Source organism: Hesperophylax consimilis, chromosome 15 (assembly GCF_061612785.1).
Source record: "Hesperophylax consimilis isolate HC1 chromosome 15, BYU_Hcon_1.0, whole genome shotgun sequence".
Classification (NCBI taxonomy): Eukaryota; Metazoa; Arthropoda; class Insecta; order Trichoptera; family Limnephilidae; genus Hesperophylax; species Hesperophylax consimilis.
This window is the reverse complement of record NC_142850.1, coordinates 23,676,348-23,703,100: the sequence shown is the minus strand read 5'-3', so window position 1 is coordinate 23,703,100 and position 26,753 is coordinate 23,676,348. Positions and strand designations below refer to the sequence as shown.

At 36.2% G+C, this 26,753-nt stretch overlaps 2 protein-coding genes across 5 annotated transcripts in view; one reads left to right on the top strand and one right to left on the bottom strand.

Annotated features, from left to right (window-relative positions):
• Window positions 1-1,008: 1,008 nt before the first annotated feature.
• LOC149417516 (clotting factor B) lies at window positions 1,009-15,363 on the top strand. Its single transcript, XM_089640594.1, has 6 exons — window positions 1,009-1,015; window positions 1,776-3,026; window positions 5,339-5,531; window positions 12,337-12,497; window positions 13,165-13,421; window positions 14,445-15,363. The coding sequence occupies exons 1-6, from the start codon at window positions 1,009-1,011 to the stop codon at window positions 14,601-14,603; spliced, it is 2,028 nt and encodes a 675-aa protein (XP_089496720.1). The 3' UTR covers window positions 14,604-15,363.
• Window positions 15,364-17,198: 1,835 nt separating this feature from the next.
• LOC149417515 (glutamate-gated chloride channel-like) overlaps window positions 17,199-26,753 on the bottom strand; it is a 56,489-nt gene continuing 46,934 nt past the window's right edge. The window contains exons 4-10 of one of the 4 annotated variants that reach the window (XM_089640361.1): window positions 26,468-26,544; window positions 23,611-23,680; window positions 21,626-21,862; window positions 20,184-20,318; window positions 19,609-19,761; window positions 18,647-18,921; window positions 17,199-18,025 (exon numbers count right to left, since the gene is read on the bottom strand). In XM_089640361.1, coding sequence (XP_089496487.1) covers window positions 17,795-18,025; window positions 18,647-18,921; window positions 19,609-19,761; window positions 20,184-20,318; window positions 21,626-21,862; window positions 23,611-23,680; window positions 26,468-26,544 — 1,178 coding nt within the window. In that variant the 3' untranslated portion in view covers window positions 17,199-17,794. Of the gene's footprint in view, window positions 18,029-18,646; window positions 18,922-19,608; window positions 19,762-20,183; window positions 20,319-21,625; window positions 21,863-23,610; window positions 23,681-26,467; window positions 26,545-26,753 lie in introns of all 4 variants that reach the window. The other 3 variants (XM_089640357.1, XM_089640365.1, XM_089640364.1) reach the window with 3 other exon arrangements.

Sequence of the window (26,753 nt, the reverse complement as noted above, 5' to 3'; positions counted from 1 at the left end):
TTGTATACTGTAAAAACAACATTTTATATGAAGGTAAAAAGCGTGTTTAGTTACACAAATGTATTATGAAGGTTATTTGAATCTTTATTTTTTGCAACAGTGCAAGCAATGGCGGTCGACGACTTTTTACAATTTTTTGCAATTATTTAGTGTCTATGATAAGCTTTTAACTGCATATACAAAGTGTGATGTTGCCACTTTCTAATACTACCACGACATAAAAAGGACATATAACGACATTTATGAGTCTTTCTCAGTTTGTTGAAAGTACACAAAAAAACCTCTACTGATATCGATTATCGAGATAACATTTCTGTTACATTCTCTTTCCTAAGTACGTACATCTATTTCCAACATTCCCTAACCTTTGAGGGAAAATGATTTAACCAGTGCCACTACTACAAGGCTTCAGTTCAGACCTTTCTTCTATATTCCGACGGATTCTTTAAGGCGAACAAGAGAAACAAATAAATGCGAAGAATGATATTAATACATATTTTTTATTTCAGGTTTCCTAATTATCCTGAATATTCACGGAATGGAGGGGTCCAGGAGTAAGCGTCAGGGTAGGTACGCATTATTTACTATTTTAAACTATTGTCCCCTCATACCAACATGAATTTACAAGAAGTTTTCAAATAATAGGTATTTGGTAATGCCAATTTTACTTTGTGCATACCTAAAAATAATGGTCATTTATTTACAGCGCCTTTTAGTGATGAAATCAAGTTGGTAGTCCCATGTGAAAAGTTACGTTTAAATTTAATTTTTCAAATTTTAAAGCTGATTTTTAAAAAAATTAATATTATGGACAATATATGTCGGAGTACTTATTTAATGTTTGTTTATTTTCATACCTGATATAGGTACTTGACTTTTTAGCATTCATTTTGCATTGTTTGTAGTAAGTGTTTGTACCTACAAAATATATTGAAACAGCATTCTTTTATGGGCGGTGAAAGGAAAAGCACAGTAATTATTGACATAAAAATAAACTAAATCGAAACAATGGAAGGTAACTACTTTCATGTTTTATGCAAAAAAAAGAAAGTCTTAATGCATTTATACACATTCCGCATTGGAAAATTTACATCACTTGTGCATTCAAATTTATTGATAATCCAGATTAGCAGCTAACTTTGTGATTCTTAATGACAATAGCCCTACAAACTTTAAATATTTTTATTTAATTTTTAATTTTTTTTCTTCATTATAAACACCAGCTAAACAGTCAAAACAGTTTGCCAGCAGGTCATATATTTCAGAATAGTAATTATAACATTAAAAAACAAATGTAATGAGAAACCACAATTTAGAAAATAGAGATAGAAGAAAAATATTACAGGAGATGACAATTCAAAGGCATATAAAGATAGATTTGATACAGAAAACAGGCAACACACACTCAAAGGCACACAACATACATACTCAAACACACTCACAAGCATGTTTATACATAATATTACATACATAAAATCAATGGATACTAATGTATATGTGCTTAGGGACAATATCAAAATAAAAATCTTGATCTAGCTTTTTTGACCATCACTTTTTTGTTCAGTATTTTTTTGAGTTCAGTGGTACAATTTGATTTGATTTTTATACGCATTGGCATCTGATATATGATATAATATTGATATACTAAATAGTATTGACAAAATACGAAATTTAAAACATCAAAAAAAATGTTCTCCAATTTAGTTAAAATATTAGTCTGTCATCGAAATTTGAAATGATTAATTACTTTTTATAATTTTCTTACATTTCCGCAGTGAATTCCTTTCAGTACGCGCAATGGCCGACTATCCACGGTGGTCCATATCTTTCCTCTTCGGCCGCGGACTGGCCCTCCTACCAGCCCGTGCAGTACTACCAGCAGCCCAGGAGGATCAACTACGTAGATATGGGACCCTACACCGAATCTCCCACGGACGCTTTTGTGCTCAACACAGACAGACTACTGGGCCCACCGTTTCAAGAGGAAACTACCGATGGGCAGAGAGTTGATACTGACAAACTGATAGGAACTTCCTTTGAAGATCAGATTCCAAATGGTCAAAAAGTAAACACGTATAATCCAACGGGAGGTAATTTCTATGATGAACAGCTTAATAAGATTAAACTCATCGAACCGTCCGAAAATTTGAACGTACAGACCCTCAACACAGATAAACTGATCGGGACATCGTTGGAAGACGAAATTGCAAATGGACAAAGGGTCAATACAGATAAATTCACAGGACCCTCTTTGGTACAAGTAACTACAGGAAATGGAAAGAGAGTCTATAGGCACGATAAACCAGTTCCAGAAGAGTACGTTGAAACTAATAAAGCTTTGGGACCTGTTGGAGGAGTCATACAAAATGATGAAGGACGACTCCTATCTGATTCCGCTTTCTCTGCTATTTCTGAAACTCTTGGTGCCATCAATACAGTGGGTCACTATCTTGTAGACATGGTGGACGATAGAGAGGAAAAAGATGACGATGATGATGAAGACGAAGATGATGACGGCGAAAAAGATAACAAACTTCCGAATGCACTATACACAATCAGTAAAAACGTACTGGGGAAGAACGTCACAGAAAAAATAGCACCTTTCGTGAATAAACTGACAGATAGAGCAGACCCTGGAGCAAGAGGTTGTACCACACCAGAAGGAAAGCCAGGCACTTGTGAAGACTTAAGTAACTGCCCTCAACTCCTATTAAATCTTGGGAATTTAAGACAAAGTCTTTGTTTTAAAAGCCTTTTTGTTCCTGGGGTGTGTTGTCCTGAATTAGGAGCAGGATTCAACCAATTGCCGGCTCCTGGTTCAACTATTCTCACGACAAGTAGGCCTACTTTAGCAGTGGCAGTTACAACAAGGAAGCCTCCAGTTATCTACAGACCTCCACCACCGACCAGGCAGCCATACACAACGACCAGACCAACAACGATACGCCCGTTCATCACCCCGGCGCCTACCATCTTCAACACAACATCGCAATTCACGAACTTCACCAATTTCGTTAATCCAGATGGTAAGAATCATTTTTTAATACATATTTAAAAAGTCTTAAATCGACGAATGCACTTTATATCATCTAGAAATTGTGTACATTAAAGAATACAAATAATTAGTTCCACGTGTATCAATCACAAAGTGTTATGTATAATTTGAACAAGCAAATAAACTCACGCGAGGGAAATCGTGCTATTCTTCTATTGAAAGGAACTTGAAATAGGTTAATTGACTAATTGTGTTAAGCAGTATATTGTGTAAAGCAGGACGTAAACCATAAGAAACTTTTCAAATAAATGCAAACCATTTCCTGTAACATGCGTGATTCTTATGTTATCTTAAGTGACGAAGAAGAATCATGGACATGTTAGTCTGTACAGGTAGAATGATTGCCAGTTAAAGATTTCAGTATTTTTCCAAATGCTGACCAAGCGATTTATTAAATATTTTGTCAGCCGGGTGGTGTCATTTTTTATTTCCCGCACAACGCACTGAGCAACTCCCAACTAGCAAATAAATTATTGAGCAGTCAGAAGGGCAAAATCAATAAGTGCATGAAATTTTTGGACTTTTTGATGGCATCAATCAGTTTCCTGTAATAATATTATTGTTAATATTTCCATTTGAAATGCCGCAGCTGCGTGATAACAATATATTTTGAAGATACTAATATTTCACCCTTTCCAGGACGCTTGTGCAGTTGCACACTAAGGACGGAATGTTTCATAGAATTTGAACAATTCAACAAATTTCAAAGTTGAAATTTAAATTCTGTAACAGTCCTATTCCATATAGTTCGGTTAAATAATCGGCCCATCATGAAATAATAATAGAACTTTTACATAACTTGCATTTCAACTTTGAAATTTGATGAATTTTTCAAATTATATTAAACAATCCATCCCACAGATGACATTAGGCCCTGAGGAAAATTATTTTTCTCAGCCCAGTATCTCTGTCTTTCAGAGACAATGCCTCAATCCACTCGGCCATTGACGTTATTTTTTTACATATTTTTTTCCTAAGCTTTTTAAATTTTAAACTAAAAATACCGAAAGAACAAATAAACTACACTTATCTATTACGGTTATCTAATCTATTAACTTTGAGTGACAGGAGAACTTTTTTCGATCTAGTATTTCTATTTAAAATCTTGCATAATACAATTGACAGCCCTGAATTATTGGCGCTCATAAATTTGAATGTGCCAGCCAGAAACACAAGGTCAGTAATACCGTTTTATTGTGGTAATACTACGACCAGGACGCAGTTCAATATACCACTCCACAGAATTCAAAACTTGGGAAATATGTATTCGCACATAGATGTATGGAATATGTCACTGATACAATATAAACATGAAATAATCAAATCATTTATCCACGATACAAGTTCTCACTAAAGAAGTTCATTGTTAAATTTATCAACTACATCGGCAAATTCACTAAACATATCTCTACCTAAATCTTAGAAATTAAATGTATGATTCATAGAAGCATTATAAACCATCATAATCTGTAGTATTATTTAGTTATAAAAAAAAGTTTTTTCATCATTAAAATTAACTTATATAAAATATTAAAATACAAATCGGACAGTTCCGAACTGCTGCAACTAGCTAATTCCCCAGTACAGTGCCAGCGCCAGCGGTTTCGTACTATGATAAACCAATACCGAACCAATACCGTAACAATAATGTTGTGATTCTATGATCACGGTACTTTAAATGTTGGTTTTTATTTTTCACTGTAATTTAAATTTTTATTGCATTTATTTTTAATTAATTTATGTAAGTATGTATAATTCTTTCTCATGTTAAATTGTACTGCCTTTATGTATATAATATATGTAAAAGCCCTCTGGGCGTAAAATAAAATTGTCGATCACATATTTCAAATTCAGGATTAGCAATATTAACTATTTTTCCCATATTTTTGGCTGCTATCTTTATGAATCATTACAGAGTTTTCTCTTATTTATTTGTTACTTACGTAGTGTCTCGGATATAATTGCTTGTTGCATGGAAATAATTTTTATTGTTCACACAGCTGTGGTATTTTAAATGGAAATAATAATAATATCATTATAGGAAACTAAGTGGTGCCATCACAAAATAGTTATTCCTTTGATGGGAAGGCCCGAATACACAACTATAATCACAATTGTTGTTTTGACTACTTAATTTAATTAAAAACTTGATCAGGGATAGGATCAGTGCGTCTTATGTGAGAAGCCAATGAAAAATAAGTTTAAGATAGAAATCAAATCCGGTTAATCTACTAGCGTTAGATTTTGGAGGGTTTCAAAGCTCATACTGTGATCTTCTTCCAGACTGCGGTGAGCCAGAATGGAGTTCAGGGAGGGTGGTTGGAGGCAGTGAAGCTGCTTCAGGAGCCTGGCCTTGGATGGCTGCAATCTTCCTCAGTGGACCGACCAGGACAGAGTTCTGGTGCGGCGGGGCCTTGCTGGCAGACAGACACATCCTCACAGCGGCCCATTGTACCAGAGATACACGACAGAGACCGTGAGTAACTTAGTACATTCAATGGAGTTCCGGAAGGGTGGTTGGAGGGAGTGAAGCAGCTTCAGGAGCCTGGCCTTGGATGGCTGCAATCTTCCTCAGTGGACCGACCAGGACAGAGTTCTGGTGCGGCGGGGCCTTGCTGGCAGACAGACACATCCTCACAGCGGCCCATTGTACCAGAGATACACGACAGAGACCGTGAGTAACTTAGTACATTCAATGGAGTTCCGGAAGGGTGGTTGGAGGGAGTGAAGCAGCTTCAGGAGCCTGGCCTTGGATGGCTGCAATCTTCCTCAGTGGACCGACCAGGACAGAGTTCTGGTGCGGCGGGGCCTTGCTGGCAGACAGACACATCCTCACAGCGGCCCATTGTACCAGAGATACACGACAGAGACCGTGAGTAACTTAGTACATTCAATGGAGTTCCGGAAGGGTGGTTGGAGGGAGTGAAGCAGCTTCAGGAGCCTGGCCTTGGATGGCTGCAATCTTCCTCAATGGACCGACCAGGACAGAGTTCTGGTGCGGCGGAGCCTTGCTGGCAGACAGACACATCCTCACAGCGGCCCATTGTACCAGAGATACACGACAGAGACCGTGAGTAACTTAGTACATTCAATACGGCGAAATGTCCAATTCTGTAAGGGGTACCTCCTCCTACTGTACCTCCCTACCCTCCAACAATCTACCCCTAACATTGGTTATGATACACAACGTGTTACACGCTCGTACTGTGAAATTTGGGGGGGGGGGGGTCATTATTATTCATTAAAAACCTCGATAAAATATTGATGATTTTTTTTTTCTTTTGCAAAAAAGTTATGATTAAGGCGATGCACCACGTCGCGTAACATCTGGAATCGAGCTGCTAACACTCCTTATAGCCCAGTCAATGAAGGGAAAAAAAGACCCAATGTCGGAACTAATTCCCCGGAAGCTGAATTTTTCACAGATGTTAGAAGACCTTTAGACATGTATTTTTACAAAAGTCCCCGACTTTCCCCCTTGTGCTTCCTTCCCCACCCCCTCTTGAATATATTTTTCAAAGCCTTTCGTAATACGCTAATATATCCCTAATGGTTTTATAAAACCAGATTATTTATTTTTTATTTAGTTTATAATTAGTTATTCTAAAAAATTGTATTCTTTTATTTTTGCGAAAAAAGCTATACAATCTCTACAATTTATTAGCAAAGAAAAAATATCAGTTTTTAAAATAGTATTTCAGAATATATTTGCACATAACTTTTTTCTGAGCCCGTTAACGAAAAAAAATAAATCAATAAAACTTGTAGACAATATTTTTAGCTATAAAATAATGTATATAATGATGGGTTTTAATTTATAATAAGGCACGTAGGCTGTTAATAAGGAGCACAGCGCGCGGCGAGAAATTACTAAAACCTAAGGAAAGTAATGATTAATTCATGTGTTTTTTTTTTAATAACAAATTCGTCTAACGTTGAAGAGTTTTATTGTTATTTACCAGTTTTAGTTCGGAGGGGAGGGGGGTAATATAAATATTTTCCCCTGCCCAATGAAGCGCTTTCATTATCCACCAACTGCCGTGCCCCGGTCCGGTTAGACAGTCATATTATGTTGTATGATTGTTTGTAACATATTATTTAAATAAAGCTATGTGAAATAAGCCAAAAATACCTGCGACAGCCTGGGACTACCCTTTCACAACATTAAAATATTGCAGACCTTATGTTATGGCGAAGTTCTAAAAAATGTTTTGTGGAAATTCTCACTTGTTTTATTATGTGCACCTATCAACAATAAAATACCGAAACAACAAATCACTTAAAATAGTGCATAGATCTTAAATGGTTTACTTTCAAACAAGCTTCTTAAAATATACCTCAAAAAATATTATAATGACAAAACGGTTTGTAAATTATATTATATACTTATCAATATTATCTATGACAAAATTTGGCAAATATTAAAAAAAAATTCTAGTCAAGAAAGTCTTCCATTTATTCGTCATACTGGGGTGTGTTCAGATATGATAATCCGTTACGGTTGTAGCACATGGCAGAGCAGGTAAATCCAGATTTTCTGCAGCCACAGTAATTTCCACATCCAGATTTGCAGCAACAGGACACCAGAGAGAGAAGGTCATCAGGAGCAAATGGTTTCAAAAATTTCTTCTTTCCACCATTTTCATTTACATTTTCATACCTCCATCCCCAGTTTATAGGGCTTAGTTTGTTTCCTAACCAAAACTGTACTTGCAAATAAACTCTCAACAAATGTTTATGACACGATTCTGAAGTCGGTGGTAGTTTTGCCAAGTCAAATTTAGATTTAAAAGCTGATTTTGTCGTTAGTCTGGTAAACTTATAGTATCGAGCTTCGTTTCAATTAGATTAGCTACCAAGACCATACATGGCGAGAGCGAATTTTTCTCCATTTTGCAACAAGTTCTCTTCAGTTGCATCTTTTTCCAGAAATGCCTCATGTTTTTCATCATGTCAACAGCTTTTATCTTTCCTAACCCATATAAAGATGGGGTCGTATCACAGCCCGTAATGGCATGGGTAAATAGCATGTGTTTTCGAATATCTTTATGTAACATTATAGGTTTCTCTATGATGTAGAAAGTTCTTGAAGGGGCCTTTCCACCAACATCTTTACAGAAAAAAATAGATTTTCCTTCAGGAGCAAGACTTACAAGTTTAGTAATACCAAAAGATCACTATCCGTGCCAACAACAATCACTTTTGAGGAGATATTGAGTTGTTCGATGCCGGTTAGTACAATGTCAATATCGGCATCACCTGCGGCCGTGACTGTTTTCAAACCCGATTCACTAAATTCATGACACAGTGCTTCAATCATTATTTTTGTTGTTTTTCTTATTAGATAAGAAAGCTTCCTTCTTAGTCAAACAACGCATAGTGAAGTTTAATTCAATATCGCACGATGAGTTGTTAGCCGACCTTCGTCTTTGCTCTTCATATTTTACAGTTGGTTCTTCAGGGTATCCATCGAAAACGACAAGAGAATGTTTGCCAAATTTAGTATGGACGAAACGTGAGTATGATTTAATGATGTCTCCGTAAGTAGTTTAAGTTTGCCAAAAAACAGAGTGTAGGAGGTATCCCCCATCGATGACTATTGCAGCATTTTCCAAATCAAATTCGTCATGAATACTTTCGCCACACATGATTTTGTTCCTTTACGAAGGGAGACTTCATCAAAAATAGAAGGGGTCTTGAAGCTAATTCATATCCTAAGTAGGTCTAAAGCTTGCTAGGACTATCACTTATGCACAATATTCTGTTAAATAGCTGCTGGAGGTTTACTGCAGCTTGTCTCGTCCTAACAGTTGCGGATTTGAATCTTGCTGGGTAGTCACCATGTCTTTCCTTTTTAGTCGTATATCTCCAAAATTAAATCCTTTCATTTTTTGCATAGCTGCCAGGCCCACCTCATAAGCGTTATCACAATTGACACTATTATCTGAAATAAACTCTGAAGATAAAGACACCAGCTCCCCCGAGAGCTTGGTGAACGGGCTGTGCTGTCTTAGCCATGATGTATATTTTCCTATATCTAGCTCATCCCTTTTCTTCCGTGATTCGCGCAGCTCAACATGCTGTTCAGTAAAATTAAATTCTATACCGATGAATTCTTCAATGCTCTCTTGCACTTTCACGTAGTAAGTGGTTCCAAGTTTCCACTTTGACAAAGCGCTGTCAGTGATTCCGCTCCCAAGTGTCAAACCTGCTACTGACTTCATTGGTCGCATGAGACACTGCTCGATGATCATATCCGTCCACGTACCGGACCAATATCTGTCGCTTCTTCTTATTGTAAAGTACCCTTTTTCAGCGAATAGTTTATATTCTTCTTTAGTTATTCTTGATTCGAGTTGCAGCATACTTTAAACGTACGTATGTGCTGATTTTGCGTATGGTAAATGTCCTGCCGGGTGGAAAATTGGAAGCATATCAACAATAGTATTTAGGTGCATTTTCCGATTCCCGGACTTCTCTGCAAATATAAATCTAAGCATGAGGTCGATACAATGTAGAAGGTAAAGCCACAACTTGGCAGTCCTACTCGATGATTCCTTAATCCTGTCTTCACTTGCTTCAGTATATGGAATCGTCTCTTTTAGATTGTCATCATTATTAACCTCCTTCATATCTTTTTTCCACGTAACTAAATCTTGATACATATTTTCTATTTGTCTTAATTTCCCATCAATATCTCGGTATTCTTCTCTCATTACGTGGACAAGAGACGCTGCTGTTAAAGTGTAGGCTCTGTTTGCCCGAGAATATTCATGTCCATGGAGCATGTGGGTTACTGTTGAGGACGCGTAAACTGATTCCCATAAATTTCCCACATACCTTTATTTAAATAATAAGTAACAAACAATCATACAACATAATATGACTGTTTAGCCAGACCGAGGCACGGCGGTTCGTGGATAATGAAAGCGCTTCATTGGGCAGGGGAAAATATTTATACTACCCCCCCCCCCACCGAACTAAAACTGGTAAATAACAATAAAACTCTTCAACGTTAGACGAATTTGTTATAAAAAAAAACATGAATTAATCATTACTTTCCTTAGGTTTTTGTAATTTCTCGCTGCGCCGCGAACAGCTGCGCATTCGAGCCGCCGCGCGCTGTGCTCCTTATTGACAGCATACGTGCCTTATTATAAATTAAAACCCATTATTATATACATTATTTTATAGCTAAAAATATTTTCTACAAGTTTTATTGATTTATTTTTTTTCGTTAACAGGCTCAGAAAAAAGTTATGTGCAAATATATTCTGAAATACTATTTTAAAAACTGATATTTTTCCTTTACTAATAAATTGTAGAGATTTTATAGCTTTTCTCGCAAAAATGAAAGAATACAATTTTTTAGAATAACTAATTAAAAACTAAACAAAAAATAAATAATCTGGTTTTATAAAACCATTAAGGAGATATTAGCGTATTCCGAAAGGCTTTGAAAAATATATTCAAGAGGGGGTGGGGAAGGAAGCACAAGGGGGAAAGTCGGGGACTTTTGTAAAAATACATGTCTAAAAGTCTTCTAACATCTGTGAAAAATTCAGCTTCCGGGGAATTAGTTCCGACACAAAACCTTCATTGACTGGGCTATTATGGAGATGGCAATAAATTTCAAATTCCCATTTACAGCCGCCTGTTTTGATTAAAATAACTACGGAAAGCGTGTTTTGAGTATTTTGCGAAATTTGTACACTTTGTACAATAAAACCATAACCGAAAATGCATTCGTATGTAGGAGTTTTTCAACTCTAAAGCAGTTTTTATTAGCCTGATACTTTATTTTTTCTAGGCTTATAAAAACACTTTTATGATTTATGCAAAAAAAAAAAGTTCGATTTTTTCAAAAACCAAGATCCACTCGCAGTATTTAAGTAAAGCATTTAAAATATTTATAAGCGATCACATTTTCAAACCTTTGCAAAAATCACGATTATGCATTACTTCGTAGTCCTTCGCCTTAATTTGTTTTTTTTGTGCGTTTTACAAAGCTTTCGTATAAACACACCTTTATAATTAATATTATTTCTCCGCGCTCGGACAGCCGTTCTATTGTCATGTTCAAAATGATATATATTGATTTGGAATTTACACATTTTTATTTAGCTTTTAAACGATAATTAGAACATGTTTCCAAATTAATATCAGGTGTGTATTCGTCTTTCAGATGTTATCCGAACACGTGCATTATGACTCATAAGTAAAGCTTTACATTAGACAATTTTTAACAAGATTTTTTTTCTTTCTTAGAATTGCTTTTTCTAAATTTTTTTTAGGATTTTTTATCATTTATCTTCAACGTTTCACGGTATGAGCGCCCAGATTTTAAATAGTACACACATATTTTCAAACTAAAAAAATAACTACACACAACATACATTTTTTAGAAAGACATGCACAAAATATAATAATATATTTTCAGACGCCGATATTTTCCATTTGTCCTTAGTTCAGTTTACTAAATGCATATTGGAGAAAATTAAATCATTAATTAACAAATTTTTAATTACGTACCCTCTCCCTCAGTTAATTAAATTATTATTTTAATTACGTACCCTCTCCCTCAGTTGATTAAATAATTATTTTAATTACGTACCCTCTCCCTCAGTTAATTAAATTATTATTTTGTAACCCTTCGGGACTAGAAAAAGTAATATCATGTCACCAAAATATTCCCGCTTTGCATTCAATTACAAATATATTCGATTTTATCGAACGTTTCACAAAATGAAGTAATATTTACGAAAGCAGATGAAATACTCTCTTTTGATGTTAAAAATGTACATAAGCGCAATTAAAAATATTAAAATTTTGATTTGAAACTTAAATCGTCTTTTCGGTGATTTTTCTTGTATTTTATGTAACTTTATTTAGCACTTTATACGAAATAATAAAAAAACTTATTTAATTAGACACATGTATTATAAAGGTTACTGTCATTTCATTTTTTTTCGTTTTATAAAACCAAAGACAAGACCGGTTGAACTTTTTGTTTCTGTTTTATGGAATTATTTCAAATTATACAAGAACTTCTATGGTAAACTTTTAAATGCAAAGAGTAGGCTTGTTGTTCACTCTTTCTAAATCTATATCTCATATTAAAAGGAGATAGAACGAGTTTTATGAGGACGTCTCATTGGGTTACAGATATAGCTCTTAGTGGCGCGAGTGTTCTTCCAAGGTATTCTTTTAGCGAGGGTACTGTATCTTTTTTGTTGTTGTTTAATCTGCATTAACATTATTATCAAATTCTTTTCCTACAGGTTCGCAGCCCGACAGTTCACAGTCAGGTTAGGAGACGTGGATCTTCAGAGAGACGATGAACCATCACGGCCAATGACCTTCAGAGTACTGGAGGTGCGCGCGCATCCCAACTTTTCCAGGGTCGGCTTCTATAACGACATCGCCATCCTCGTCCTGGAAAGTAAGATGAAAACCTGTTACATTGGGACATGTTTACTGTTTGGCAATGTCTTTGTTGGGACGTAAATTAAAAACGTAACAAATTGACGCAGACATATTTAGGGTCTCGAGTCATTAAAGTGTTGGAGAGGGAAGTAACACACGAAGACGGAATAGGTAAAGGGTTTGTAGAAGTAGCTGCTTGGTTAACTATACATTTAAAAACATATTTTTCCGTCACACGTCGCCACTGGGTACAACCTAGGACATCACGTGATACGCACTACGTCTCGTTCTAACAGCATCGTATAGCGCGTTTCACGTGTAGTTGTGTGATCAGTGGCGAAGTGTGGTAGAAAAATACTATTTTTGTTTTTAATGAGGTCTCGTTTCGTTGTCTCCATCAACGAAATTTCATATTTCACATATCACACGGGGAAAACTCACTGAAATAAAATATTGCTAATTTATTAAAAATATGGTCTGCAGGCCTTAAATAATGAATTGACAGGTTTCCTAATAAACGAATACAAATTCGATATTTTCTGAATGATCAATATTTTATTAGGGAACGGATTACGGTCAAAGTTTTTAATAGTATTTCAATAAATCAGCCATACTCATTTTACTAAATCCATATTATTACATTCTTCTTCAATGATTATTTATTTATATTTTAATGTTACCAGGTCGCGTCCAGAAGAACAAGTACGTCATCCCCCTATGCCTCCCGCCGCCCCAACTGGTGTCAGAGTCCTGGGCAGGGCGGCGCGCTACAGTGGTGGGCTGGGGCACCTCGCGCTACGGCGGCCGGGAGAGTACCGCCCAGCGTCAAGCCGCCCTGCCCGTGTGGCGAAACCAGGACTGCGATAGAGCCTACTTCCAGCCCATCTCTGAAGGGTTCATCTGTGCTGGGTATTCGGAGGGTGGGGTGGATGCTTGCCAGGTAAATAAATATGCCATAAATACTGTCCTGATGATAGCTTACCTCAAATAAGAGAGGATACCACAAAAAAGTATCCAAGCTAGCAGTCCAAGAAAGATTGCTGCAACCATTTATTTATTTACAGAAAACAGAATAAAACTTTTTTTTTTGCTAAAAGGATAACAAAATAATTATACAGTCATAATTCATTAAAATTTACAATCAGGCAGGACACAAATTGTTATATAATAACTATTTAAAAAAAAGAGAATTGCTGTTTTGTTAGCTCTTTCGGTGCTGTTAAAAATATTTGTTAACACTACAAATTGATTACCTAAGTTGTGCATGGATGGTATATTGATATTTATTTTTTGGAATAACTTGAGTAAAACCACAAATTGTAATATTTAACTATGGAAGACAATATAAGCGATTCCTAAACGAAAATCAGAAACAGAAGAATCAGAAAAAGATAGGTCACATCTAGGACTTGAACCCACCACTGCTCTACCAAGTAAGTTATTGAGTTGTTATTCAATGTATGATACAGTTAAATATGACCGAAGGAGATAGAGTCCCATTAGCTCAGTTGGTAGAGCGGTCCCCCGGCAAGGCAAGGGTCCTGGGTTCGAGTCCTAGACAGAACCGAATAGCCAGATATTTCGCAACTATCTTCTTCCATACCTTCCTCCCTTCAACCTCACAACACACCCTAATTGGTGATAACAATGACATAGACCCACTTTTAAAAGATTTCTAGGGATTCAAAATCTTAATATTTTAAATTCCAAAAGAAATGAAATAAACTGCACCTATTACAGATATTTTAGCATATTGATATAGTATAATAGATACTTTTATTATTGAAGTTCATAGAACTATATAATTGAACTTTATTCACCATTTAAAACTTTAGACAATATCCTCCTGTATAAAAGATACGGAGAAAAAGTAATAACTGTTGTAGATGTCTACACAGTTGCGTTTAATGCCATTATTTGGGTGCTGACCTAACTGAAAACCATTCCTTTTTGTTTATTTCAGGGTGATTCAGGAGGCCCTCTGATGCTAAAAGGAGCCAACGGCCGCTGGCTACAGATCGGCGTGGTCTCCTTCGGCAACAAGTGTGGGGAACCTGGATACCCCGGGGTGTATACGAGGGTGTCCCACTACATGGACTGGATCCAGAAAAATATCGTTTGATCATACTTACACCATCTAGATAATAATATAAACAGGGAGATTGTCCATGAACTGTTATTTGTTTGATAAGAAACGTCTACCCACAGCGGTCTACCAAACGCATGGCTTTAGCCGCTTTGATAGCTCGTGCAATTTGGTCATAGCTTGACGACAGCCTCGACGGTTCCATGTCGTATCTCCCTTTGTTTATATTATTTATAAGCTCAATGCTCTGTAGGGCAGGGCTAAATTTTCATAATGCCTTATTCAGAAAGAGAATAATGTCATATTTAAAAAGGAACAACGTTTTTTTTGCTTTATTTGTGCAGACCAAAACAAACTCTACTTGTATATTGTGCACGTGCATTCAATGCACAGCATTGAAGAGATGAATTCACGGAAGTGTCTTCCTTTTTCCCTTTCCTCACTTCATGTGGAACTGGTCAAATATTTACACAAGGGAAATATATATCCGAGTGAAATTCTATCTTGTACGGAAATCAATTTCATTCGTCTGTTTGGGGTCAACTATTGGCGACAACTATTTTCTTACAAATTGGCCTTGATAACACTTATAGGGATTATTTTGATTTGTTCAAGTGAAGAAGAAAGTTGAAAATAGTAAATTATTATTGGCCTAAAAAATTCAGACAAAAAATGGGCACAAATTTCAGGACGCCAGAGGTCACTTCTGAGATTTTAAATTTTTTTGCATCTTCTAAATTTATGAGAGCATTCGTAGATTGTTGAATAATAATATCAAAAAAGTCCTTTTAAAATTAATAATTTCTGAAAAAGGATTGTGATCATATTAAAGTACTCTACAGTAGAGAATTTATTTTTCCGGGTAAGTTAAATATTATATAATATTTATGTTGTTATGAAATTTGAAAGTCGAATGTGTTCCACTTTTAAATTGTACTAAACAAATGAAAGCAGTTATTTAAACTTAATTTTATGTTTTTTTAAGGAAAATATAAGAAACAAAAAATGCAGAAGGAAATCAAACAGGTACCAACATGATTGTAATTTGTAGATAACAAACGATAACATCAAAAACTTGGCGCAAACAAGGCACACAACGAATGCTAATGATCGTATGTAACTATATACATGGTGTATCGGCACTTACCCGACAAACTTTAACCAACTATTCCTTAGCACATTTGGAATAAAAAATGTTATGGGCACTTTGCTGTCCGGTAACTTTTTTTTTAATAAAAAATTTATTATTCATATTTTCACCACATGTCATCAATGTTTTATCCTTTTTCAAAGTTTGAAAACCCGTCTGGCAATATTTTGTTCGAGTTTCGTTGAATAATGTACGTACGTACCTACGTTGGCGCGCTTTTACAATCACAACGAAATGGCACGGCACCATTCGTCTCATTTTTAACTATTATTATTTAGTGTGTACGAAAGAGCGAGGACACTTTTTGACACACTTGCTAATAACAGCTGTTGAACACGAAAAACAATTCAAATGACAGTGACGGAGTGTGGATTTTTTATTTATTTTTTGTTTTTAATGGAAAAAAAATGTTACCGGACAGCAAAGCCCCCATAACATTTTTTACTCCAAATGTGCTGAGGAATAGCTGGTTAAAGTTTGTCGGGTAGGTACTTGCCGATACACCCTGTATGTATTGGTGTATATTTGTACATTTCCGACAATATACGGAGAAAACTTACTGATACGAAATACATTAATTTATTAAAAAATATGGTCAAATTATTTATTTTCCTGTTAAAAATGGGACTGCGGGCCTATAACGAATGAATTCCTAACAAAATATCAGTCAAGAGCAAATATTTTATGAGGACGGCGTATATTTTTATATATTGATACTGACATACTTATATCGTAGCATTCCGTCAAGATATATATTATGCAACACGTGTTTTCGATATATTCTTAATGACTAAATTTTATTATGCTGTCACTTTGTAACAGGATCATTTTTCTCTGTGTACTTTGTCTAACGCCTAGTTGTTAATATTCGCGAGAATTGAGACCACAAGTGTACCTATAAGATCATCGAATTTGAATATTTCAAAAGAAAATTATTAAAAATCAACTTATTTAATTTCCAGTGAAATTTTCTTTTTAATAGAGGAATATCAAGTTTGAAAAATGCTGCATGGAAGCAATGCATCTGTGTGAGTACTGCGACTCAACTTTAGCCGCGATGCCTATAATAATAATAATTTAAAATATGTGTAAAAAGTAAATCGTTGCTAATGTTTATATAATATAAGGCTCAAATGAATTTATCATGTAACCTAGTCTTTAAATAATTAAAACATGTAGGTATTTAGGTATGAAATAAAGTTTTTTTATAAAATGGTGCGGATTGTTTTATTTAAGATATCGCCAAGTATTATTAAAAATATAATAGCAGTTAACTCCACTTTGACCAAAACTTGAATTGATTTATTTTTTAGAGTTAAATGGATATTTTAAGGCACCATAGCATCGATATTGATATTGATCGATACACCAAAGCCATGGTGGAAACGAGGGTTTAAAATTATGTTGATGCATTGACCTAGAAATTGGTGGCCACTTTTTGTAGTCGACTCAATAGGTATGTCAACACGCCATTTTCCAGAGTGGAAGATACTCTCACCACTGCCACTGCCCTGCTAGAGACCAACATTCAGAATTGCAATATCATAGTAAAACCTTAATGAAAAGTACTATTATACAAAACAAAGACATTGCTTATTAATCAGTTGCTTCAGTTTTTAAGGCAGCTATTTTTTCCGTTCTGGTCAAATAAAACAATTTTCATTTAATTTATATTTATTTGAAAATATAAAATCGATACAAAAATAAAATCACAAATTAAATATTTTTTTAGGAGGTACTTTACAACCCGCGAGTCGCAATTGTAGAATTTTCGACGAAATTTCCACGAGCCTAGCCAAGAATTACGAGAAAGGAACAAAGCAACTGCCTCTATCATTCTGGGTACAACATGAATGGATAAAATAACAATTGTCGCTGTGATTAGTTTCCCATCTCAGGTAGAGGACTTGAAGATAAAACAAACCAGTAAGCCAGTCTCCGATCGGCCAACAATACTGGAGGGAACTGTGTGTGTGTGTGTTCGGAGTGGCTGAAGGCTACAAGGAGACTAATGAGGCTTAGGCAACTCCTCATAAAATCAGGACATATATGATGCAGAGAGAGGCGCACAGTTCTGTCAGTTCTTCTCACCCTCCTTCCTGAAGAGGTAGGTGGACCAATATACTACGTTGAAGAGTAAGAATACCAGTGGGAAGGTGATGCGCGAGATGACGTCTATCCTCTTGGAGCGCGTGGGGAACTTGGACAGCCAGATCTTGCAGCAGTTGGGTCTCGGGGGCTGCATGTGTACCTCGCACTGGCGCACCTTCTCCAGCGCTAGCGGGTCCGCGGACTGCCGCATTTGCGGCTTCTGGGGAGTTATATCCATTACATAGTCATAAAGTTACACCCAGACTAAAGAGTTGTTACAATAGTGAACAACTACTGTACAAGGACTTCATCTCCTGCATGCAGGGAAAATATCTGATCAGTTTTCTTCACCAAGCAGACCAGTGATTGTGTCGAAGTTTTCAAAATGATAATTGAAAACACTAGTTTTTACTGAAGCAGGTGGAAGCAATGTGGCTATACTATTAAACTATTCATCATTTTTAATCTAGAATGTACACATGTTGACAGATTAGGTAAGTACTTCTGCTGTGATGTGTAGACATATCGTCCAAAGCTATGTGACTATTTATAGTGACATCATGATTCGTTTCTCAGAAACTATCGGGTGACAAATGTATTGTATGGTAAGAAATTCAGGGGGTTTCGTAACTTTGGAATTACTAATCATTTTCTTAGGCATCTTGTCAGACCCACATAACTAGGAGAGCAGCAGGTTAGAATGAGTGAATGAACCATAGAATGAGGTTTGACTTAAGTGAAAATAAACATTATTGAAAAGCATACGAAGCCAAATCACGAGCAGACATATCGCCATGTTTAAACAGGCATATAAATACTTAACCGTGTCTGAACTCACCGTTGCAAATGTCGTTTTGCTATCCGTGTCCATCAGGTCCGATGCGGCGTCCATGTTTTGGGCGGTGTTCATCTCCTGATGCTTGTTCTTCCTGTTCTCCCGGTCCATGTCCGACCGGGAGGCGTAATTCACGAGGGCAAATTCTAACATGGCGCCGAAGACGAAGGTGAGACAGACGCCGGTCCAGACGTCGATGGCCTTGATGTAGGAGACGGGAGGGAGGGAAGCGTTGATACCAGATGTTTGTGTGGCCATCGTAAGGAGAGTGGTCACACCTGAAATTATTAAACAAACTAGTTATTGTCACGTGAGGATCGTGACGCTCACACCAATTTCCCTGGCGAACAAGGCTCCTCCACTCCTCACGGACACAGACATTACGTACGCCTGCAGGTTACCTTTGGTAATAAATACATTTGGATAATTGTCACTATACAATTATTCTTTAAAAGCACTATCCCGTTAAACTAAAGCTGTTTGTCACCATGGTTTTACCAGTGGAATTCAGGTGGTATTAGAAATACTATTCTCGTGTCTGAGTCCACAGTTGACTGAGAGATAACCTCGGTCTCACTATTTTATAAATGAACACCAACTGCAACCAACAGAATATGTTGTAATACATCGGTTGTGTCGTTGTTGAGGCCCACAGGTGCATCAGAGATGTTGATATCTGTAACACATGAACACTTCTTAAAATTTACTGTAAAAGAACAGTACCTTGATCTGTTGCTGGAGTCGGCGGCACGACCTTTGTAAATCACTCATATTGGTCGTTCGATCCAGAGTTTGTTTGATTTCCAATATTTATTTCTTCAAAGATATGAAATTACTCTTATATTTCTGTTTCCTATTGTTCAAGGGTATCTTTGTCGGAAGAAATGGGAGAATGAACCCTCCTTCATGTAAGTGTATCATGTAATACGTATATAAAAAGCTATAAATCAATGAATTAAACTTACCCAGTGATACTCGAGCTGGTACAGCTTCTTGGTCCAGCCAGAAGGACACCCAGGAAACGATGATCAACATACAGCAGGGGATGTAGATACGGATCATGTAGTAACTTAAATCGCGTTTGAATAGGAGGTCGACATTTAGGCAACTGTATTCACCTGGAAACGGACAGAGGTATTAATTACTAGTAATAAAAACATCCTCGAGGGAAAATACTTTTGGGCAGAAGGGAGACGCCTAAACCACTTTAATTATTAATTTCCACCAACTCTCAGAAGTGTCGTTAGGGGATGGAGTTAAGAAAGGATAATATTAGTTTTTGGTTGAGAGAAGTTCAATAATTTATTTACAGGGTCGCGTAGATTTCAATGTTAGTCGAGGAATGGGCAAAATAAATTATGTGTAAAGATTTTTGTGATCCCATGACTTTAAAGCAACTTTTGTTGAGCGGGATTTATTAAATTGTACAAACAAATATCTTTTGCCTTCTTATCCTGTCTCTCTACAAAAACAAAATAATTAAACCCATTAGTAAGGTAAAGAACGAATCTCACGAAATTAGTATTACAAAAGTTTGTACCTGTGCTAGTTTTGCTGTTGCAATAGTCCGTAATGAACTTCTCAAGTGTGAATCTTGGGAGATGGAGATTCTTCACGACTTGCACTGGATCACCCTCCTTCCACAAAAATACAAGATCATCAGTCGTCCATCCGTCTGGAAATACAATTTATTTCTAGTATGGTTGTGTGGTGTAATGCACACTTATGGCCCAACCCGTTAGAATTCAAATTAGCATAAATAAAATAATCGTACAAATGCTAAAGAATGCGAATGATTCACCTAAAACTTTCTCACGAAAAAAAGGTTTTTGTCTTTGTGAAAACGCTCCTCAATCTATTATCTTCTGCGATCTGAAAGAAAGAAACTGTAGACTTGCCATAAATAATATCTGACGATCGTTACAACTGATCATTTCGACGAGCTCTGGTGACTGGCTACTGTGCTGCCGGGGACGGTGTGAAGGGTTCGTTGGACCACCTTCCCGTCCCACTGCTCTGTCTCTGTCTCTCGTCGGGACTACCTGTGGTGCGCCAGATGCTAAGGCTGTGCTTGAGTTGTTCGGTGCCATGGGAACGCATTTAAATTTGCTTTTTCTTTATTTTTCCTTTATAAATGTTTTCTATCCACTAGCTTCAAGAAACTGCCTTGGATGAGAACTCTTAAACGTTTTTGGTATGTATAAATGTATGTTGTGCCGTTTAGGGACAGTCGGGGGGCTTTTAGAATCATTTAATAGTAGCTTCGTTTAAAAAAAACGCAAGTATAGTCTTGACGTGAGAACCGATAGACCCATCTGGTCTTTAAAACGGTTCGGGGAAAGTGGTGGAAGCCCTCGACTGTTCATTTTAAGACAAACATTCCCGGGTCACGAATAACCTGACAATATTTGAAAATGTTTTTTTCGAAGACTTAACAATGCGAGTTGCCTGTAAACTATCGGATTAATTTATTAACAAGTCGTTCAAAGGGTGACTCCTACGCCACCTCCCCGCTCTCCGCAATTTGTTTTGTTCCTTTCACCCGTATCGGCATGTCTATGGTCTCTCCTGTCTATGGCTGCGAGTGTGTACATGTAAAACGATCCAACACCTCAATTTTTGGTGCTAAGCAATATGCGTAGCACCTATGGCCTATGCCTTGTAGAAACGGTACAAAGGCGTAAACAATAATAAACGAGATTTTCTTGTTTTTCGCCTATTAGTCTCAGAGCATCGATCTGTCGACCAAACCCAGATACATTAAAATATAAAATATAATGACATATTTATCTAACACTGAAACACGTCCATTTGGTTGTCAAAAGGTTTTAAGGAATATGGTAGACTTCCCCGCCCTAATATCCTTGGTGGACAAGGCTCTTTCACTCATCGCGATACGGTTCTGCATGGAGAACCAAGGATACTAATGATCCGGGCGCCTGTGATATTTGGAAACGGTATATAAGAATAATTAACACTTACAACTGGCCATCCTCATGCTGCAGACCTGCCTGTCCAGCGGGTATAGCCTCAGGTTCATGGGGCAGGAGAGGGTGAGTGAAATACGCATGCTGTACAGCACGGATCCGTCGGGGGAGATGCGGATGTAGACATTGGGCATGATGATATTGTGGAAGTGCCCTTCCTTTTCGTTGGAGAAGAACAGATCAGGCATCCACACCCTGCTCGCCTCTGTCAGCGTCAGGTATTTCAGACGTCCTGGGGATGAAGCAAACCAATTCTTTTATTTTTTGCCCATTTACTTAAAGTCGGGATAGCGTACATCTTAGGTTTGGTTAAGATGGCCTTAAACCGGACATAAGAAACTAATAATGGTACGGTTGTACATGATGATGTATGTATTGTAATGGTATTGTGTTTTATGTATATGTTTCTATAATTTACTTTAAAATTTCGTGATTTTGCAATCCATCTTTTGATTTTTGAATCCTCATCGAATTGCTCGAATTTAAGAACAACGGCCATGATAATAAGCTGATTAGTAGGTACGGCACATGATAACTTCGTATTATTTTGCCAAATTATAAAAAGGCCCTAAAAGCAAAGAATTATCTCCGCAAAAGGTTTTGTAATATTTATAAGGCTTTTTAGCATGTACCCCAAGGGTTTTATCCAGTAAAAATGTAGACGTCGTTTAATAGTCCAATAATGTTTAAAAAATTAAATAATAATAATAATGTTTTTAATTCCAGAATGTGGTGAGTTAAGTGGGAGAGTATTAGTACATAGTTACATACAGAGATTGAAGTAAGAATATATTTATAAATAGGAATAAAAAACAATGAAACAAAAAAAGCTAAGTATCATGCATAGAGAATATAAATGGTATCAAGAGATCATACATGTAAACAAGGTAAATATAAATGTTATCATGAGATCATACATGTAAAAGGTAAATATAAATGGTATCATGAGATCATGCATGTAAATATAAATGGTATCATGAGATCATACATGTACAAGGTATATATAAATAATATTTGAAAAAAATCATTTAATGGTCCCTTAATGTGCATTATTTGTTAATAGGATTGAAGATTGTAGGGGGCAATTTCTTTTAAATTTAACAAAACAAATATATCACGCATCGCCACTGATCACGCTGCAATACGTCGCAACGGATCACGTGATGCGCGCTAATTTTCGCCTATATACGGCACTGTATTACGTAACCCGCCAGTTGTGTTGTGTAATGGAAAATATATTTTTTAGTTACTTGAAAAAAATATATTGGACGTCAAAATGACATCCAGATTTTTAAAGTAAAATATGCTCAGGAAGCGTTTGTTAAATCCTTACAGCCTGTATATATCGAGGAAACTGAGAACTTAACTTAAATTTCGTTAAACGCTGATTCTAGCTCCGTTTTAGCTTTCTATTAATTTTAATCAGCAGAAAGCACAATGTTTGTTATGCTTGTTAAAGTTAAAACTGACCTGAAATCGGCGTTTAAGGCGAAGCTTAATGCCAAATCACTATTTTGATTAATCTTTATAACGAATTGGTGTACCTACATTATGAATACAAAAAAATATGCTTTAGATAAATTGAAGGTTTTCCTATTGCTTCGTTTGAGTAGAATACAAATAAATGCATACTACTAAAAAAAAATATTTTTTCAATAGAAATGTACGAGCGCATAAAGGAAACAACTTTAAAAAATACAGTATTATAGCTAAGATTATCTGTGACAGTTTCACTTTTTTGCTTTCTTATAATTTTTTTTTGCTTGAAATAGAACGTTTCTAGACTCCGTTTGTCAAGCGATTTTAATGCCTATAAGGTATACCAAGAATATATACATTTTTGGCTTTTAGCTTCCTCTTAACTGTGGCCTTTCAAATATCAGAAATACAAAATGGCGCTGATTGCGCTATTGATTACAATCTTGCATGTGTTTCTGAGAGACACCAGTCTTATTAGTTGATTAATACATTTTTACTTACCTCCAAAATTGTTAAACTTTAGTCTTTCATCTACCCATTGTTCCCTGAATGTCAACTGGACGCTGTATTCCTATAAATTAACAAACGAATGAAAAAAAACCTTTCAAATTTCTCAATAATTTTAGTTCTAAGCTAGCGAAAATTCTGCTTCATTAAAGATCAGAAAAATCAAGATTATTGTATTATGAATTGGTAAAAACTTGAAAAGAAAACACATTTTTATCAAAGTTTTATATAAAGCTGCAAAAAAAAGAATTTTGTAAGAGTGCCACAATTGAAGACGTACATTACACAATACATTGTGCTTAAGGATGTGATTTTAATTTTTTCCTTTTAAGCATTGAAAATTTTACATATATAATTTTGTTAAGTTAGTTAAAATAGTTTTACAATATCTGCATTGATGAAGGCACGGTTTTTTTGGCGAATAGATCATTCGTCCGTCACTCCTGGACACACTGATCCCTAGATTCTCACCCACCCCCCATAACTTTTTACTCTGCAAAACTTCCTCTCATTCCATTGCTTAAAAAAACTTCACACAGCATCCCAAAGATGACATAGCCCTCGAGGGAAATTATTTTTATCAGGGCCTCCTGTGTGGGGTTAAGGAAAATTGAAAATAAAGATTTCAGCATTTTATTTCTCCTAAGGAACATGTTTTTGCATGCAACTGAACTCTCTTTAAAAGTCTGATATGTTCGATTTTACGATAGGCAATGCAGTGGTTTTTCAAATGAATTACAGGAATCTATAATGTATAAACGTTAAAAAAAATCACCCGGTGAAGAACAAGAAAGAAATTTTGTACGAATTTATCAAGAAATTAGATTTTCGAGAATTGATTGCAGTGTTTAGCAAAACTCTAATGTTAAAGAGAAAAGAGTTAGTAAGTGACACGTCACCAAATCTCGATGAGGGAGATTTTGACTTAAATCTTCAATAGATTGTAATCAAATGCTGATCAGACCACCAAAGCACAAATAAATTATAAAAACAATATTACCTCGTGATTGAAGACTGGGTGACAGAAGCGGGCAACTACCGGCCTAACTCTCACGAGAGCTTAGATTAGGTTATGCTGGCCTAGGCATGACGGGTTAGAGCAGTATAAGTTAGGATAGGCTAGGTTAGGCTGAGATATATTAGTCTGGATTAAGTTAAGACGGGCTAGGTTAGGTTCATGTTAGTATTCTGAACATTCCGAGGACTTTATTGTATATGCGAAATGCAAATTGCAAAAATATTTCGAAATTAAAGAAGGTAGAACAGAAGATACAAAGTAATGTTGTTTAGTATTGAAACAGTTTTGGATAATACCTACCATTTTTCCCATCATATACTATCATACCTGCTATCCGTTTCCTTCCTTAAAAACAGCCTAACCACATTGGAAAGAAGAAAATGATTTGTTGCATTGTAAATTGTCGCAAGTAAATTCGTATTCGTGTCGTGTGGCAAGCAGGTGTAATCGTCGTGTCCTCGTGAATTGGAGTCGTATATTCACATGCTTTGTGATCTGTTTGCAAATTTCATAATCATATCAAATATTATCTCGTTTTGAAGGAAATTTCACCCTGTGAACAGTGCAAGTTCGTCGAGAGCCTTACTGCCGGGATTTATGGGAATTCAAGGTAGGCTGTTTCCATCATTCCAAATTTCCCATGATTTTCAAACCCAATTGAATGTGCTTTATACTGTCGTTTCCTTGTTGATTTGATTTACATTCCATTTCGTGTAATAGGTATAACACGTTACAAATGTTTTATTTTATTTTTGGCAGTCTTGTTGAGGGGGTAGGTGCCTACGAATTATTATGTAACCTTTGAGAACTTTACTGGTTAGGGGCCTCTAAGTTGTAATAAATAACGTTGGGAAGTTTCCTCAAAGTTAAGGTCAATGAATCAAAAGGTTACAGTTGGGTAAAGATGGGTGAGGATGGGTTGCGTTGGGTTAGGTTCAGGTGAGGATGGGTTTGTTACGAATAAGCCATCCACGTGCAATGCAGTTAGGGTAGAATACATTCACTTAATTCTTCGGTAGATCCTCAACATTTAATAATAAATTGTTCAAAGGGTCATTGATCAAAACTACCAACGAAGACTGTGTGAAGACGTGAACTGTTTTATTGTTGTAATAGGTGCATTTGCAATGGGAGAGGTTGATTAATTAATCAGTTTAGTTTTTCGAGGAATGATGTAGGTTTAGTTCCTCAGGCGGTGGGGATAACACTATTCGACTTGTAAAAAGATACAACATAACAATCGGTTAAAAAAAATCGGATACACATCAAGAAGTTAGTCATATCCCTTCATCATGTTAAACAGAATTTATGTGTGACAAATTCTCAATTTCAGACGTCCAACCTTAGCGCAAGGAATATTCATCCATTTAATCTCTGGTTTCAACACGGCTCTTCCGTGGATGTCACAAAACTACAATGGTTACCATAATAATCTTTATCCATGGCTATTGACTTGGGTCCTTGAAGCGCTGCGGTTCCATGTCCAAAAGTTAGCAGTTTAGCCAAACCGGGGGTTGCAATTTTGTTGAATTATATTTGTATATAGTTTTTCATACGATTGATGATTAAAGTTTCGCAAAATTAAATTACTGGGTAATCTCAGAACGCAGATGAATAAATATTAAAGAAGAACGTTTTTGGTTTATTTCTTTTCGACTACTAAATACAGAAATATAGCCAATATGGAAAAGTCCAGTTTCTCGATCAATATGGTTTGTTTACATGTCGCGAGGTTTATGCGTGTGTAGTGTACGGAAAAAAGATGCCGGAGCTGGATGGATGGATATCCTTAGGGTCGGGGCTGAACGGGTTCATTGGCGATGTTTCACTCACCATTTTATAATCGTCAATTTTGCTGATGGATCGCAGAAAGAAGTTGACACGAACAACCGTCGGACCGTCATCGTCGCCTTGAAAAAAATAAAGAATTAAGGATTTTGTACGGTTTGATATAGATAGATATAGGTGCGTGGGCTTTCAATTCATGTTTTTGTTTTTATACACATCGGTACCTTTATTTGTAAAATAAATCATGGTTACAAAGAGTAAGAACGTTTAGCCAATCATTTCAAGGTTGATGTTAGAAATGAAAAGGTTTGTTTTTGTGAATTGTATTGAT

Coding starts and splice junctions, on each gene's coding strand:
- LOC149417516 (XM_089640594.1), top strand. Junction 3,027..5,338: donor CAATTTCGTTAATCCAGATG/GTAAGAATCATT, acceptor ATCTTCTTCCAG/ACTGCGGTGAGCCAGAATGG. Junction 5,532..12,336: donor AGAGATACACGACAGAGACC/GTGAGTAACTTA, acceptor CTTTTCCTACAG/GTTCGCAGCCCGACAGTTCA.